The following is a 13,508-nucleotide window of genomic DNA, read 5'->3' as shown; positions in this document are numbered from 1 at the left end:
GAAGGCGCGCACCCCGCCCAGCTGCCGCTCCGAGCCTCAGTTTCCCCGCGCGTAAAGTTGCAAGGGGCGGTTGCGGAGGAGCGCCGGGCGCCCGGGCTCCGCGCAGCCCCCACCCCGGATGGGTGGGCGGGGCCTGGGCTCTGGCCGCCACCCTGGTTGCCGCCCCGGTCCCCGCGGGGCTGAGGCTGAGGCCCCGCCCCCGCCCACGAGGAAGTGGCTGCGGCGCCGCGCGGGGCCCAGAGCCGGTTCGGCGCGTCGACTGCCCAGAGTCCGCGGCCGGGGCGCCCCGAGGTGAGGGGGCTGGGGCCGCCCGCAGGGGGTAGCGGGGAGTTGCCTGCAGGTGGGGAGGGTGCGGGGCGCCCGCGGGGGCGCAGGAGCGCGGGGAGGGGGTGCCCGGGGGAAGGGGCCCGGGGCGGGGGCTCGCCAGGTGCGTGGGGTCGCCCGGAGGCGAGAGCAGGGCGGGGACGGCGGCCCGGGCCCGGGGTGGGCGGCCGCCTCGGGGCGAGGGGAGCGCGGGGCGCCCTGGCCCGGCCTGCGCTCCCCGGCTCTACCCCGCGGCCGCTGCCCCCCGCTATTCCGGGCGGCGAGGGCCCCACGCCCAGTCACTTCCCCTCCATCCTCCAGCCTTCCGGGTTGCTCCGGCCGGGAAATGAGCTGGCGCCCCCGCCCACCTGGCCCCTCCCCCGCGCCCCCGCCCCCCGCCCCGGCCCTCCGGGCGCCCCGGGGCCGGGGCCGCCGACCCTACCCGGAGGGGGTCCCCCTTCGCCGGAGGCGGGGACCCAGCGGGGCCGCCCGGGGCGGTGACAGCAAGGCCGGCGGGACTAGCGGGAGCCCGGAGCCCGGAGCCCGGAGCCCGCCGCCCGCCTAACGCGGCGCTGAGCTGGAGGCCGTCGGCGGGCCCCCGCGCCTGGCAGGTGGTGCTGCCCCGGCCACGGGCACCGGTTCCCGGGAGGCCCCCGGGCCGGGGTTGAGCGCGCCAGCTTCCTTAGCAGGCCACCTGACGGCTCTGGACCTCAACCTTCCTCCTCTGTAAAATGGGGACCTTTCAAGTGGCGAGGCTTACCTGGGATTGTGTGTGGAAGGCACTGGGTTGTGCCAGGCACACGCTGGGTACAGGTCGGTGCTCTTCCTGCTGCCACTACCATTGTAGGGCCTGCCCGCACTTACCAAAGTGTCTGGATGATGCTAACCTCTGAGATTTGGGGGTCAGAATCCCAAACTGCCATGTAGGAGCTGTGTGGCTTTGAGAGATTCTTGTTTGTTTTTATTTATTTATTTATTTATTTATTTATTTATTTATTTATTTATTTATTTATTTTTAAAGATTTTATATCTCTGTTCATGAGAGACACACACAGAAAGAGGCAGAGAGACACAGGCAGAGGGAGAAGCAGGCTCCCCGAGGGGAGCCTGATGTGGGACTCAATCCCAGGACCCCAGGATCATGACTTGAGCCAAAGGCAGATGCTCAACTACTGAGCCACCTAGGCATCCCCGATTCTTGACTCTGAGTCTTTTTCCTCATGTACAAAATGAAGGTTTAAAAAAACACGAAAGAAACCCAAAACAACCCTTTAGGCTTGCTCTTGGGGGTAAAAGAATGTATGTCAAAGCTGTGGGTAAAAATGCTGTGCATTTAAAGATGCCGGTAAAGGTAGTTTATGTGTGTCTATGTACATAATCCACACAGGTCTTTTCAAATAGTTAAATGATATCCCAACATGTTAGTGTCACAATTTACTCTTGCCATATTTGTAGTCATCTGGATTTTTCCACCCTTCCACCATTCTAGAGGGGGTTATTATGAACATGTTTGCTTAAAAAAAAAAAAAAAAGTCGGTGGTTATTTTCTTAGCACCAAAATGAATCTATGCCACCAAAGAGTGTTAATTTTTAAGTTCCTGTTTGTGTTATTCTGCTTGTTCCTACCCAGTTGTTGAATTGTTTTTACATCGCTCTTCTGAAAGGCTGAACAAATGAGAATTTCTCCACAACCCTGCCAACATTGAGTTTTATGTGTTTTTGGATTTTGTTTTGTTTGGATTGCTTTATTAGTACGCTTTATGGTGCTTTCTATGATTGTTTTCATTTATGTGTCTTGACTTGATTTTTGCCTGGTTAAGACTTCAGGAGCAGAGTTGGGGAGGAGGTTTTGGCTGGTCTGGGGTGGCAAGGCCTATTCCATACACAACAGGAAGTTGAGTAACTGCTTAGCACGTGTACAAAATGGCTTACTGGCAACTCCCTGGAGCGTCTGAGCTGGGTGGGGACTTCCCTGAGTGCCTGTAGGGCCAAGATCCTGCTCCAGATGGCTCCTGCCTAGATTAGCCTCAGATACAGCCAAACCTCTGGCTTCAGAGAACCTTGGCCAGGTTTTTCTAGAAGCAATAAGGAACCTACAGCTAGTGCCTTGTTCAGCCCCCACCTTTTCTGGTAGAGATGTGAAGGAAGTATTGGCTGAGGGCATCCAGTTGGTATGGAGAGTTAGAATTTGACCCTAACGCTGTAAGGAAGGAGCCCTGAGGCCCTCGGTCAGGCAGCCCAAGGCTCTACCTGGCTTGCTTTGCTCTGAGGGGAGCTGAGTTCTTCCCAAGTGCTCAGCAGAGGATCTTCTAGATTTCAGATTTCCAAGTTTTGCTAATCATTGACCCTAATCAGGAAGAACACAAAACAAAACTGAACACATACTCCCCAGTAAATATTTACAAATTGCATACATATGTCACTGAAATAATAAAGCATATTCATTCCTTGGAGCCTATCCCCTAAAGAAAAGGATGGGATTTATTCAATTTGCCTTCAAGAAATACGTATTGAGCACCTGTTATGTGCCAGGAACTCTAATTGGTGCTGAGGATACGTGGGTGGACATAGCACCTACCATGCCCCTAGATAGTTCGCGTCCATACCCCGGTGCATGGTTTCTGGCATGGCACCCTCTGGATGGAAACCACACTCTGGAGACCCAAAACCCCTCCCAGACCTCATGCCGCTCTTCCCTGTGCTCTCCCACGCCCAGCCCTGGGTAATCTCCAGCCCATTTGTACTGAGCCTTCACTGTGTGCTGAAAGGACGCAGGGAACGTGCCGCTGGGAACACAGAGATCCTGGCGTTAGGCTGGCAGAGGGGAGCCAGCCAGGGGAGACTCCACATTTGACCCACACTCCCCCAGCCTCTGTTTCTGGGATAATGAGGCACAGATCACTGCACGTGGACTCCAAGTCCCAACACGGTTCCTCTCTCTGTCCTCAACAGTCAAATGGGCCCATGGTGCTGGCTCACGGGGCTGCCTTGACAAGTGGGTGGGTGTCCTGGAGGCCATGGCCTCAGCCTCCCTTTGTCTCCCCGTCCCCGGAGCCATTGCTGAGGCTTTGTGTTGTTAACAGGCTTGGGCAAAAGCAACTCTAGTTGCATAGTCTTTAGGGTGACTGGCTGGCAGTCGGTGCCTTCCCATCCCCCCATGGAGGTTTTCCTGGGAAGGATTAAGTCAAAGTTCCCGCAGCAGGGGGTGGCCCAGTGTGAAGGCTGTGTTGTTGCTTTGCCTGACCACGGGAACAATCCAGTGATTCTGCTCTAGGAGGATGTTGCCCTGAGGCAACAGTGGCCAGAGAAGCTACTCTTCTCTCTGGGTTGCCACTTCCTCATTTGTAACATGGGGGGTTGGGAGTCATTGCGGAGGCCCTGCTGGTTTTAGTTGCTTTGCAGAAGTTATGAAAAGGAGGAAAATGCACCTTCTCTCCCAGCCCCTTCACCCATATCTACCCCCTACGCCCTTTAAGATGTTAGTTAATTCCATGTACTATGAGTATTTCTATCTGAATTCATGCTAAAGTGTGGTTGGCTGATAGATGTGATCTGAACTACCCCCCCCCCCGCCCCCCGCCTGTCCCGCTGTGCCTGTGGCCCCTTTCTCTCCCACTTGCAGATCTTTAGATCCCAGGAAACCATGGTCAGGGCTCCCAAAGTCCTCTTGGCTGTGTTACTCACTAGTATGGGGGCTGCCATCTTCAGCAGACCCAACCTCTCCATCCTCACAGCCTGGAACTCTGGAACATACACTAAACAGGCTCTTACAGCCTGGCCCACACTTCTAGATACTCTTGCCAAGACCCTGCAAGGAGCAGAGACCTGCAGCTGCACCGCGTGGGAAGTTGCATTCTGCTGCCGAGCTGTGGGCCCAGGGACCCCCAGGGCTGTAGCCACAGGGCTTCTTGCTTCCGGGCCACCAGGGGCTGAAGGGGCAGGGGCTGGCTGGCCTCCACCCTGGTTCAGCAGCCAACAAGAGCCTGGCTGGGGTGTGGGAGTGAGCCTCTGGCCTGATCTATGCCTCCCTGGCAGTGATGGAAAAGGGAGGGGTGGGCAGATGAGCACAGATGGACCTGCTACTCCCACTTCTCAGTCTTGTGGTCTGTGGTATGGATAGTGATGAAGGGCTCCAGCCAAGCTGGATGCCAGTGCTGACCCAGCCCAGAGGCACCGGAAGTGCTGAGGAAAGTCCCCATCAAGCCTGCTGACCTGAGCTGAGGGCCCCCAAAGCACCACTTCCGGGGCCTTTGCCTTCCACAAGAGGCCTTATAAGGACAGGCTGGGGAAGCAGCCCTGGTGGGAGCACAGTGCTTGTGTGTGTGTGTTGTGTGTGCATGCATGAGGCTGAACACAGGGAGGGAGGAGTGTCTTGTGTATACACGTGCAAGGCTGAACACACGGGAGCGGGTGCGGCCTGAGCCTGGGCTGTGGACTGAGCAGTGTGGACTGAGGACTCACTTGGTGCCGAGCTCTAAGCATGTCCCTGCCCTGTACGTGCACTTGTGTCTCCGTGAGACAGACCTGGGCCGCCCCAGGAACCTTCCAGAGCTTCCTGCTATAAAGGAAAATTTTGCATCTGGGGCTGGCAGGAGGAGCAGGGACCGCAGGTGGTGAGCCCGGGGTCAGGGAGCCAGGCCCCACAGGATCCCTGGTGCCGCCTGGGGCCAGCTGGAGCCCTGGATTGCCCGGCTGTGCAGTAGGCTACATGCAGTTCGTCCCTCCCTGGCCTCAGGGCCCTGGCTCAGCGCTGGGCCTTCCCACAAGGCCTCCTGGCCAGCCATGTGGGTAAGCTCAGCCTGAACAGGTGGCCCTTCTTCTGTGGGGCCAGGTAGGTGCTCCCTAGTTTCCGGGGGGTTCCAGGGCCCAGGCCCAGAACTAGGGGGAAGCCTTTTTTAGCCCCGTCCATGGGATGCGGAGCTGCCAACTGGTCGGGGAGACAGCCAGGCTCCTGGTGACACCTGCCAGGTGTGACTGGGCAGGTAGCTTCCTCTCACTGAGCCCCATCCTCTCCATCTGTCACTGGGGCTGTGGCATCCGAGCACTGAAGTCCAGAACACCTGGGGTGAGGGGATGAGTGTAATAGGTAAAGGGCCTAGAGCCTACTTATCTTGATGAGTGCTGAGCAACCTATAGAATTGAGTGACTATATTTTACACCTGAAATGAATATAACATTGTCAACTATACTGGATTAAAAAAATGCCTGGACTGCTTAGAGCTGGCAAGTAAGGAGCATTCAGGAAATGGTGGTGTGTGGGTTTTTTTTTTTAAGATTTTATTTATTTATTTATGAAAGACACAGAGAGAGGCAGAGACACAGGCAGAGGGAGAAGGAGGCTCCCTGTGGGGAACCTGATACAGGACTGCTCCCAGGACCCCAGATTCATGACCTGAGCCAAAGGCAGATGCTCAACCAGTGAGCCACCCAGGTGCCCTGGTGGTGGGGTTTTGTGTGTTTGTGTCTTTAAAGATTTTAAGTAATCTCCACCCCCAACATGGGGCTTGAACTCACAACCCCAGGATCAAGAGTCACATGCTCTACCAACTGAGCTGGCCAGGCACCCCAGTAGTGTTTTGGTGTGGGTTTTTTTTTTTTTTTTTTTTTGTAATTTTTTAATAAAGAGCTTATCGAGCACCTACTGCGTGCCAAGCATCTAGGCCCTGGGGAAAGCATTGTGGACAAGTGAAACCTGTCTGCATCAAGCTCGGCAAGGCCCAGCTGGGCGAGAAAGGCAGCCGGCAACGTGGATGAGGACCCTGTAAGAAATGGTCAATAGTGATCCTCTGTGGGAATTCAGTCCAGAATAGGGAGTGCTGGGGTGGGGGTGGCGGCTGCAGTTTTGAATCAGTGGCCAGAGGTGGTCAGAGAGGCCTCCCTGTGAAGGTGGCGTTGGGACATGAAGGGGAAACGCGGGGCTGGCCATGGAGGCCCCTGGGGGTAGAGCTCTGGAGGCGGGGGAACAGCCAGTGCCAAGGCCCGAGGCCCCTGTGCCCCGGGATCAGCCGCTGGGCTAGCTGGGGAGACTGAATCCTGCACGGGTGGGTCAGGGCTGGGTGTCACCCCATGGGAGCTGGGTCTCCTGAACACCTACCGGGTGCCGGGTGAGGAGAGAATGGGTTTGAGGAAGTGGTGTGCACTCTGGGCCTTTCTAGAGGAGTAGGACTTTGCCAAATGGAACAGGGGTGGGCAGAGCTGGGTGGGGGGGGGGAGGGGACTGCCCCTCACCCACTGTGCTGGGGATCCCACCCCACCTCAGGTGCAGTGGGCACCCCTGAAGCTCAGTGGCAGTGGGGGGAGGCTGGGGAGGTGTAGTCAGCGCAGGGCCCGTTCTGGGGGTGCTGCCCTCTGTACCCACCTTCACCCCACAGTCCAGCCACCCACTTGGGGCCCAGTCCCGCCCCTCCTCCCTATGGAAGGAGCAGTAAGTGGTTTTCTGGATGAAGATGGGTTGTCTGTGTGGGTCTGTGCCCTCACCTGCAGGCCGGCTTCCTCCCCTCCCTCTCCAGAGAACCAGAGCTCTGGGTGGGAAAGGCTGCGGGCTGTGCACTGGTGCCCCTCTCATTTCATCCTCACTCCATCCTTTTCTTTTTTTTTTTTTTTAAGATTTTATTTATTTGAACGAGTGAGCGCACAAGATGGGGGGAGGGGCAGGCTCCCTGCTGAGCAGGATCCAGGATCATGACCTGAGCCCAATGCACTTAATGGACTGAGCCACCCAGGTGCCCTTCACTCTGTCCCTCTGCCAGGTTGTGGGGGGGGCCTCTACCCTTGAGGAAACTGAGGCACAGATGATGAGCACAGGTGACCCGGGTCAGGGTCAGCACACCGCACTCATGGAAGGTGGGGCCGGGACCAGAGCTGGGGCTGACTCGGGGTCCCTTCCTCTCTATGGCACAGGAGCTAAGCGGCCATGGCCTACCACAGCTTCCTGGTGGAGCCCATCAGCTGCCACGCCTGGAACAAGGACCGCACCCGTGAGTGCTGCGCGCAACCCACCGGATGACGTGGGGCGGGGGCCCCCGGACTGTGTGCGGGCAGTAAAACAGCCAGGCGCCCTGGACTGGGGCTCGGAGGGCTGGCCGGCCCCCTCCTGCGCCTCCAGTCCTGAGGGTGTAAGAGGGACGAGCCCTGGGAACGTGCAGGGGCAGCCAGCGAGGGGCACTTGAGTGGAGGCCAGAGCACAGCCCTGCGTCCAGCTCGGGTGCAGGTCCTGCTCGGGCTCCCAGACCGGGGGTGGGTCGGGGGTGGTGGTGGAATGAAGACAGCCTGGAGAGAAACACGAGAGGATGAGGGGAAAGCACTGGAGGCAGAGGTGCTGGTTTAGAACAGGTGGCCAGCGGGTCTTTTGGAGGTGAGGGAGGCAGCCATGCCATAGGCCCCACAGCGGGAGAGCCCGGCATTGTCAGGAACAGCAAGCAGCCCAGGGCTGGAGTTGGGGAGCAGAGAGGGGGTAGCTCCCCTGCTGTGGTGGTGCCTGCGGGTAGTGGGTACTGGTGAAGGATGGCTAGTCCCGGGGAGGGGGGGTGGCAGGGTGCTTCAAGGAACTCTGCACCAAGGCAGGGGGTGAAGGACCACATGTTGCCCAAGTGGCGTGAAGGGTGCTCCTCGGTAGAGGGGTGTCATGAGGGAAGGGGGAACCAGGGCATGCACCCCACCTCCTACTACCTACCCCTACCCTTCTCTCCTGCAGAGATTGCCATCTGCCCCAACAACCACGAGGTGCACATCTATGAGAAGAGTGGGGCCAAGTGGGTCAAGGTGCATGAGCTCAAGGAGCACAATGGGCAGGTGACAGGTATGTCAGACTGACTGGGATCACTCTCTTGAAAGGAGATGGGATGATGCAGGGCCAGCCAGTCACTCTCCCAATCACTGTGTTAGGATAGTTTGGGTTGCGAGTAACACAACCAGTATTTCAAACTGGCTTAAGTTACAAAGGGATGATGTTGGCTTATGTTACTGAAAAACTGAAGATGTTTCTGGGCTTCAGGAAAGGCTTGATCCAGCAGCTCAGCTCAGCATTAGCAAGAACTCATTTATTTCCTGTCTCTTGGCTTTCCAGCACATTTGGTGATATTTGGGAGCCGTAACTCTCAGTATCAGTTCTACAGGCATCCCGTGGAGCAGCTCTCATCCAAATTATGGCCTCTTAAGCCCCTCCTATGTGGATGCCAGAGCCACCTCTGCTTGGATGGCTTCAGCCTGTTTCCTCCCCACTCCACAGGCATTGACTGGGCCCCTGAGAGTAACCGAATTGTGACCTGTGGCACAGACCGCAATGCCTATGTATGGACGCTGAAGGGCCGCACATGGAAGCCCACACTAGTCATCCTGCGGATCAACCGGGCTGCCCGCTGTGTGCGCTGGGCCCCCCATGAGAACAAGTTTGCTGTGGGAAGTGGCTCCCGTGTCATCTCCATCTGCTATTTTGAGCAGGAAAATGACTGGTGAGTGCCCAGGCAGGGTCAGAGTCAGTTTGGAGGGATCCCGGGGCCACCGACCAAAAGATGTTGGGACTAGTGTCCCAGAAAGTACTGGATAGAGTTTCAGGAACCTTGTTCACATGACACAGGGGAAGAATGTCCTCTCTGGACCTTGTAGGGGAGGCAAGGAACACTCCCACAGCCCTCAGTAATGAGGGCACAGACCACAGCAGGACCACCTCTGTGGGCACTACACAAGGCCCTGCACAAAGCCTGGTACTCACTCCCTGACCGCCCCTTGGGCTGGGCATCGGTTGTCCCCACTTTTCAGATGAGCAAAGTAAGGCCCCATAAGGTCACTTGTCCAAGATGTCCAGCCTGTCATGGTCCAGGGCCACATCATCATCTTTTTCCCTGGGTCCCTGTAGGCAGAGCCTAGGCTGGAATCTGGGAGACCTGAAATCGAATTCTGCCCTGGCCAATTAGCTGCTGTGTGACTGAGCCGGTCCCAGGGTTGTCATGAAGCTTAAGGGAGACCAGGGATGGAGTTCCCACCTGGAGGGCACCCAGTACCCTACCAGCCCGATCCAGGCCCCTCCCTCTGGGGACCTTGGGGGTCTGCAGGGCCCCGTGGGAGTGTGGAGTCCCTGGGGTGCTGAAGCTACCAGTTCCCCTCCCCTCCGTGTATCCAGGTGGGTGTGCAAGCACATCAAGAAGCCCATTCGCTCCACGGTCCTCAGCCTGGACTGGCACCCCAACAATGTGCTCTTGGCCGCGGGCTCGTGTGACTTCAAGTGCAGGTGAGCCGTGTCAGCCCAGGAACCGGGGACTGGAAGGTGGAGGGAGCCCTGCGGGGGGATCTGGGGCCTCAGTCTTGTATCTGTGATGTTTACTTTTGGAGGGGTCACCACTGGGTCCTGTCTCCAGGCCATGGAGAGGCTTGGCAGGATGCACCGCACCCCTTACCACTGCTTAATGGCGGTGAGAACTCTTTCCTAGGCCCTCCTGTCCTTGTTTCCTTGTCTTCCATCGCAAGGACAAGGAGTGGCTTCTACCTTCTCACACTAAGGCATACATGACCGAGAAGCAACACACCTGCCTTGTCACCTTGGGCCTGGAATGTAGTCTCCAGTTGCCATTGGCTGTTTTTATTTCTGGGTGCAGCTCCTGTGGGCCTCCCAAGGCCTGGGTCTCTGCTCCGGCAGGCACCAGGACGCCTTTGGAGGCCCCAGACATAGAGACAGTAATGTCCTGCTGAGGCTCTGTTGGCGGGTGGGGAGCTGGTGATCTGTCCTGTCCGGTGACCCCAAGCTGGCCCTGGGACAGAGAGGGCGTTAATGTGTGCTGGCTAGAGCTGCGGGAAGGCGGTCTGGGCTGGCAAGTTGCAGAGCAGGGAGGAGGAGAAGCGTCCCAAGGGCCGGCTGCGGAGCATAGGCGCCAGCATGGTGGAGACCAGGACAGCCCCAGGGGCTGTGTCAGTGTTGTTAGTCCTCAGATGAGGGCCCCAGGGCCCTGGGAGTTCATGGGGGACCTCCTGGCCCCATTCTGCTGCACGAGGGCACCGAGGCCCAGATTGGCCCAAGCATGAGGACTCAGGCCATGAAGAGCTGGCTCTGGTTCCCACCAGTTCCGGGCTGAGCACTGACCTCACCGGGTGGGTCTGGGAGAGACGCCCCAGTCATGGAGGTCTGTTTCTTGCTCTGCCCTGGCAGGATCTTCTCGGCCTACATCAAGGAGGTGGAGGAGCGGCCAGCACCCACCCCGTGGGGCTCCAAGATGCCCTTTGGGGAGCTGATGTTTGAGTCTAGCAGTAGCTGTGGCTGGGTGCACGGCGTCTGCTTTTCGGCCAGTGGTAGCCGCGTGGCCTGGGTCAGCCACGACAGCACCATGTGCCTAGCCGATGCCGACAAGAAAATGGCGTGAGTAAAGGCCATGGGGGGCAGCAGGGGGGTGACGGGCACAGGGCAGGAGGGGCTGGAGCGGCTGACCTCTCTGTCTCTCTCTCTCAGTGTTGCCACTCTGGCCTCTGAAACGCTGCCACTGCTGGCCCTGACCTTCATCACAGAAAACAGTCTGGTGGCAGCGGTGAGGCGGGGAGGGGGAGAGTGGGAAAGGGAGAGAGGGAGGGGTGCTGATGAGGGTGGCCCTTTACTGGTTCCCTGCTCCCCCTCCCCCAGCCCCTAGTCTTTTTTTCCTTCCTGGTCCAAATAGGCTGGGAGGGGCCACCTGGTCTCTAGCATGCTCCCTGGCTGCTGTGAAGGGAGAAGGGGGAGCAGAAAATTGTGCCCTGCACTCTAGGGTTTCTGCTTCCCTACTAACTCTGGCTATGTGGGGGCAGCACAGTTGGGAACACACATCCAGAAGGGCACTGCCCTCCCTCCTTCTGCCCACTGATCTCTCCAATCCCTTTTCACCCCTCAACAAACCTCAGGTCCCGGGGGGGTGGGGCCAGGGGGGGATCAGGCCTGGTTTGCCTACAGAAGCATTCAGCTATGGGTGTTTGCCCAGAGTGGGTGTAACCAGTTGGGCAGGGCAGAAGGTCCCCAAGCTTCTAGGAGAGTCTTGGACAAGTTTTCTCAACTGGGCGTTGGCCTTGCCAGGGGAGGGGGCACCCCTAGATGCTCACCCCCAGCATGTGGTCCCTGTTGGTATGCCTGGCGTCAGCGTAGCTGTCTCTGAACTGGCACTGGCTTCCCAGTAGCTCCACCCAGGTCCTGCCACCCGGCTTCTGGCCAGACAGCCCCCATCTGTGTCACGCCTGGTCTCCAGCCTGTTGACTCACACAGAAGATAGGGGTGCTGTGCCAGCCCTCGGGCCTGCTCCAATGATACCCCCACCCTATTGCAGGGCCACGACTGTTTTCCGGTGCTGTTTACCTATGACAGCACCACAGGGACACTGAGTTCTGGTGGGCGGCTGGACGTGCCCAAGCAGAGCTCACAGCGTGGCCTGACCGCCCGAGAGCGCTTCCAGAACCTGGACAAGAAGGCGAGCTCAGAGGGCAGCGTGGCTTCTGGCTCCGGCCTGGACTCACTGCATAAGAACAGCGTGAGGTGAGAGCGGGACTGATGCCACTGGGAGGAGAAATAAAGCCAAAGTAGGGGCTGGGGGCCCTGACTGAGGAAATGGGGTGACCCTCTAGGTTGCACAAAAATAACATCGGGCCAGGATGCAAACCCAGCAGTGGGTGTGCTCTGCATTTTTTGAAGAAGGTCTGTGGGATGACCAGAGGGCACCCAACCCTGCAGGGCAGGGCTGAGGCTGAAGTGGTCCTGCTGTTGCCTCCTTGTGCAACTAGGCAGGATGAAGAGAAACTATCCACAACGCTCCAATCCTGCCAGCCACAGGTGTCCACCCTGCAGCAACCTGGGAAGACTTCCTGACTTGGCCCCTTGGCTGGGTGACCCCCTCCCATGGCTATCAGGCCGTGTTTTCAGACTAACCCCTGAGCCCAGCCTTCAGGGCTTATTGGAATGACCCCGCATGTCCTCCCAGCTCCAGGTTTTGCTTTTTGCCCCCATCCTGCTCCACGGTCACCCTGGACATTACCCCACACACGTGATTCATGCCGTTGCACATCTGGTTCTATTTCCCTGGATTTCCCTTGGCACCTTGCACATTCCTGCTCCTCCTCAAAGCAGACTCATGCAACCCCGCGGGCCACCTCCCAGGCTCTGTGCTGAGCACCCCAACTGTACATCCCAGTGCTTCTCACTGGAGTTAGCTGCTCCCCAGAGGGCAAGCAGGGCTCCAGCTGGGACCCGTCAAGCCCCCCTCTTCTTTGCAGCCAGATCTCGGTGCTCAGCGGGGGCAAGGCTGAGTGCTCACAGTTCTGCACCACAGGAATGGATGGTGGCATGAGCATCTGGGATGTGAAGGTGAGTCCTAGCCCACCATGGCCCTTCCTCCCCCTCGTCCTCCCTGGAAAGCCCTCTCCGTCCCTACAGAAGAAAGGCACTTCTTTGGGATGAAGAAGGGGGAAGAGTAGCACCACCCTGGGCACCTCCCTTTAGGGCTGGATTAAAACCAAGTCTGTCCAGCTCCAAAGCCCAGGTTCTCTGTCCTCTGCCTGGCTGGAGCTGGGATGGCGGTGAGTGGGACCACCGTGAGAACTAGCCTGTCTGTTCTGCTGTCTCTTTCCAGAGCTTGGAATCAGCCTTGAAGGACCTCAAGATCAAATGACCCATGAGGAATATGTTGCCCTCATCCCCACTGCTGGGGAAGGGGGTCAAGAAGGCTAAGGGTCGCTTTGCTGAATGTTTTTAGGGTAGTAGTCTGGGTCCCCCTGGAGACTGCTCCAGCCAGAGGGGAGGGCAAAGTGGGGAGGGGAGGGAAGCTTTTCTTACCTATTGAAGGAACATAGGTCTTTTTGTCAGAGAAATGTTTTCATTTATTGTTAAAAACAAAAATGTTCCCAAAGCACTGTGCTGGTCATGAACTGCTTCAAAAACATGGAGGTAATAAAAAAGCAATCTTAGAACTGGTCTCCTGTGTTTGGGAGAAGTCCGTATTTGCATGGGCACAGGTAGCTTGCTTCTGCTCACCAGCAAAATTGATCCTTAAACCTGAGGGTCTTCTCCTGAATACTTCCCTTTCCCCTGTAGTCCTGTGGGGAGTGGGGGTGGGGGGGCAGACCCTGGTGGCTGTCACTCTGTAGTCAGTCCTAGACCGGTGGTTGCACACCTTTCCAGGCTGCTTCTGAGCTTTAATGGAAATTGATGTTTGCAGCTGGTTTCTGATAAATGTGCTCATTTCCTCAATTTCCCCCCATTCATTCCT

At 57.7% G+C, this 13,508-nt stretch overlaps 1 protein-coding gene across 1 annotated transcript; it reads left to right on the top strand.

Moving 5' to 3' along the window:
- The first annotated feature begins 144 nt into the window (after nucleotides 1-144).
- ARPC1B (actin related protein 2/3 complex subunit 1B) lies at nucleotides 145-13,214 on the top strand. The gene is made up of 10 exons (XM_038539417.1): nucleotides 145-291; nucleotides 7,204-7,280; nucleotides 7,997-8,101; nucleotides 8,531-8,753; nucleotides 9,422-9,529; nucleotides 10,442-10,648; nucleotides 10,739-10,814; nucleotides 11,577-11,782; nucleotides 12,517-12,607; nucleotides 12,873-13,214. Exons 2-10 carry the CDS (start codon nucleotides 7,217-7,219, stop codon nucleotides 12,909-12,911), a joined length of 1,119 nt encoding a protein of 372 aa, XP_038395345.1. The 5' UTR covers nucleotides 145-291; nucleotides 7,204-7,216; the 3' UTR covers nucleotides 12,912-13,214.
- Nucleotides 13,215-13,508: the final 294 nt, after the last annotated feature.

The sequence above is a fragment of the Canis lupus genome, chromosome 6, assembly GCF_011100685.1.
Source record: "Canis lupus familiaris isolate Mischka breed German Shepherd chromosome 6, alternate assembly UU_Cfam_GSD_1.0, whole genome shotgun sequence".
Taxonomy (NCBI): domain Eukaryota; kingdom Metazoa; phylum Chordata; class Mammalia; order Carnivora; family Canidae; genus Canis; species Canis lupus.
The sequence above is the reverse complement of the archived record's forward strand: the minus strand, read 5'-3'. Positions and strand labels throughout refer to the sequence as shown.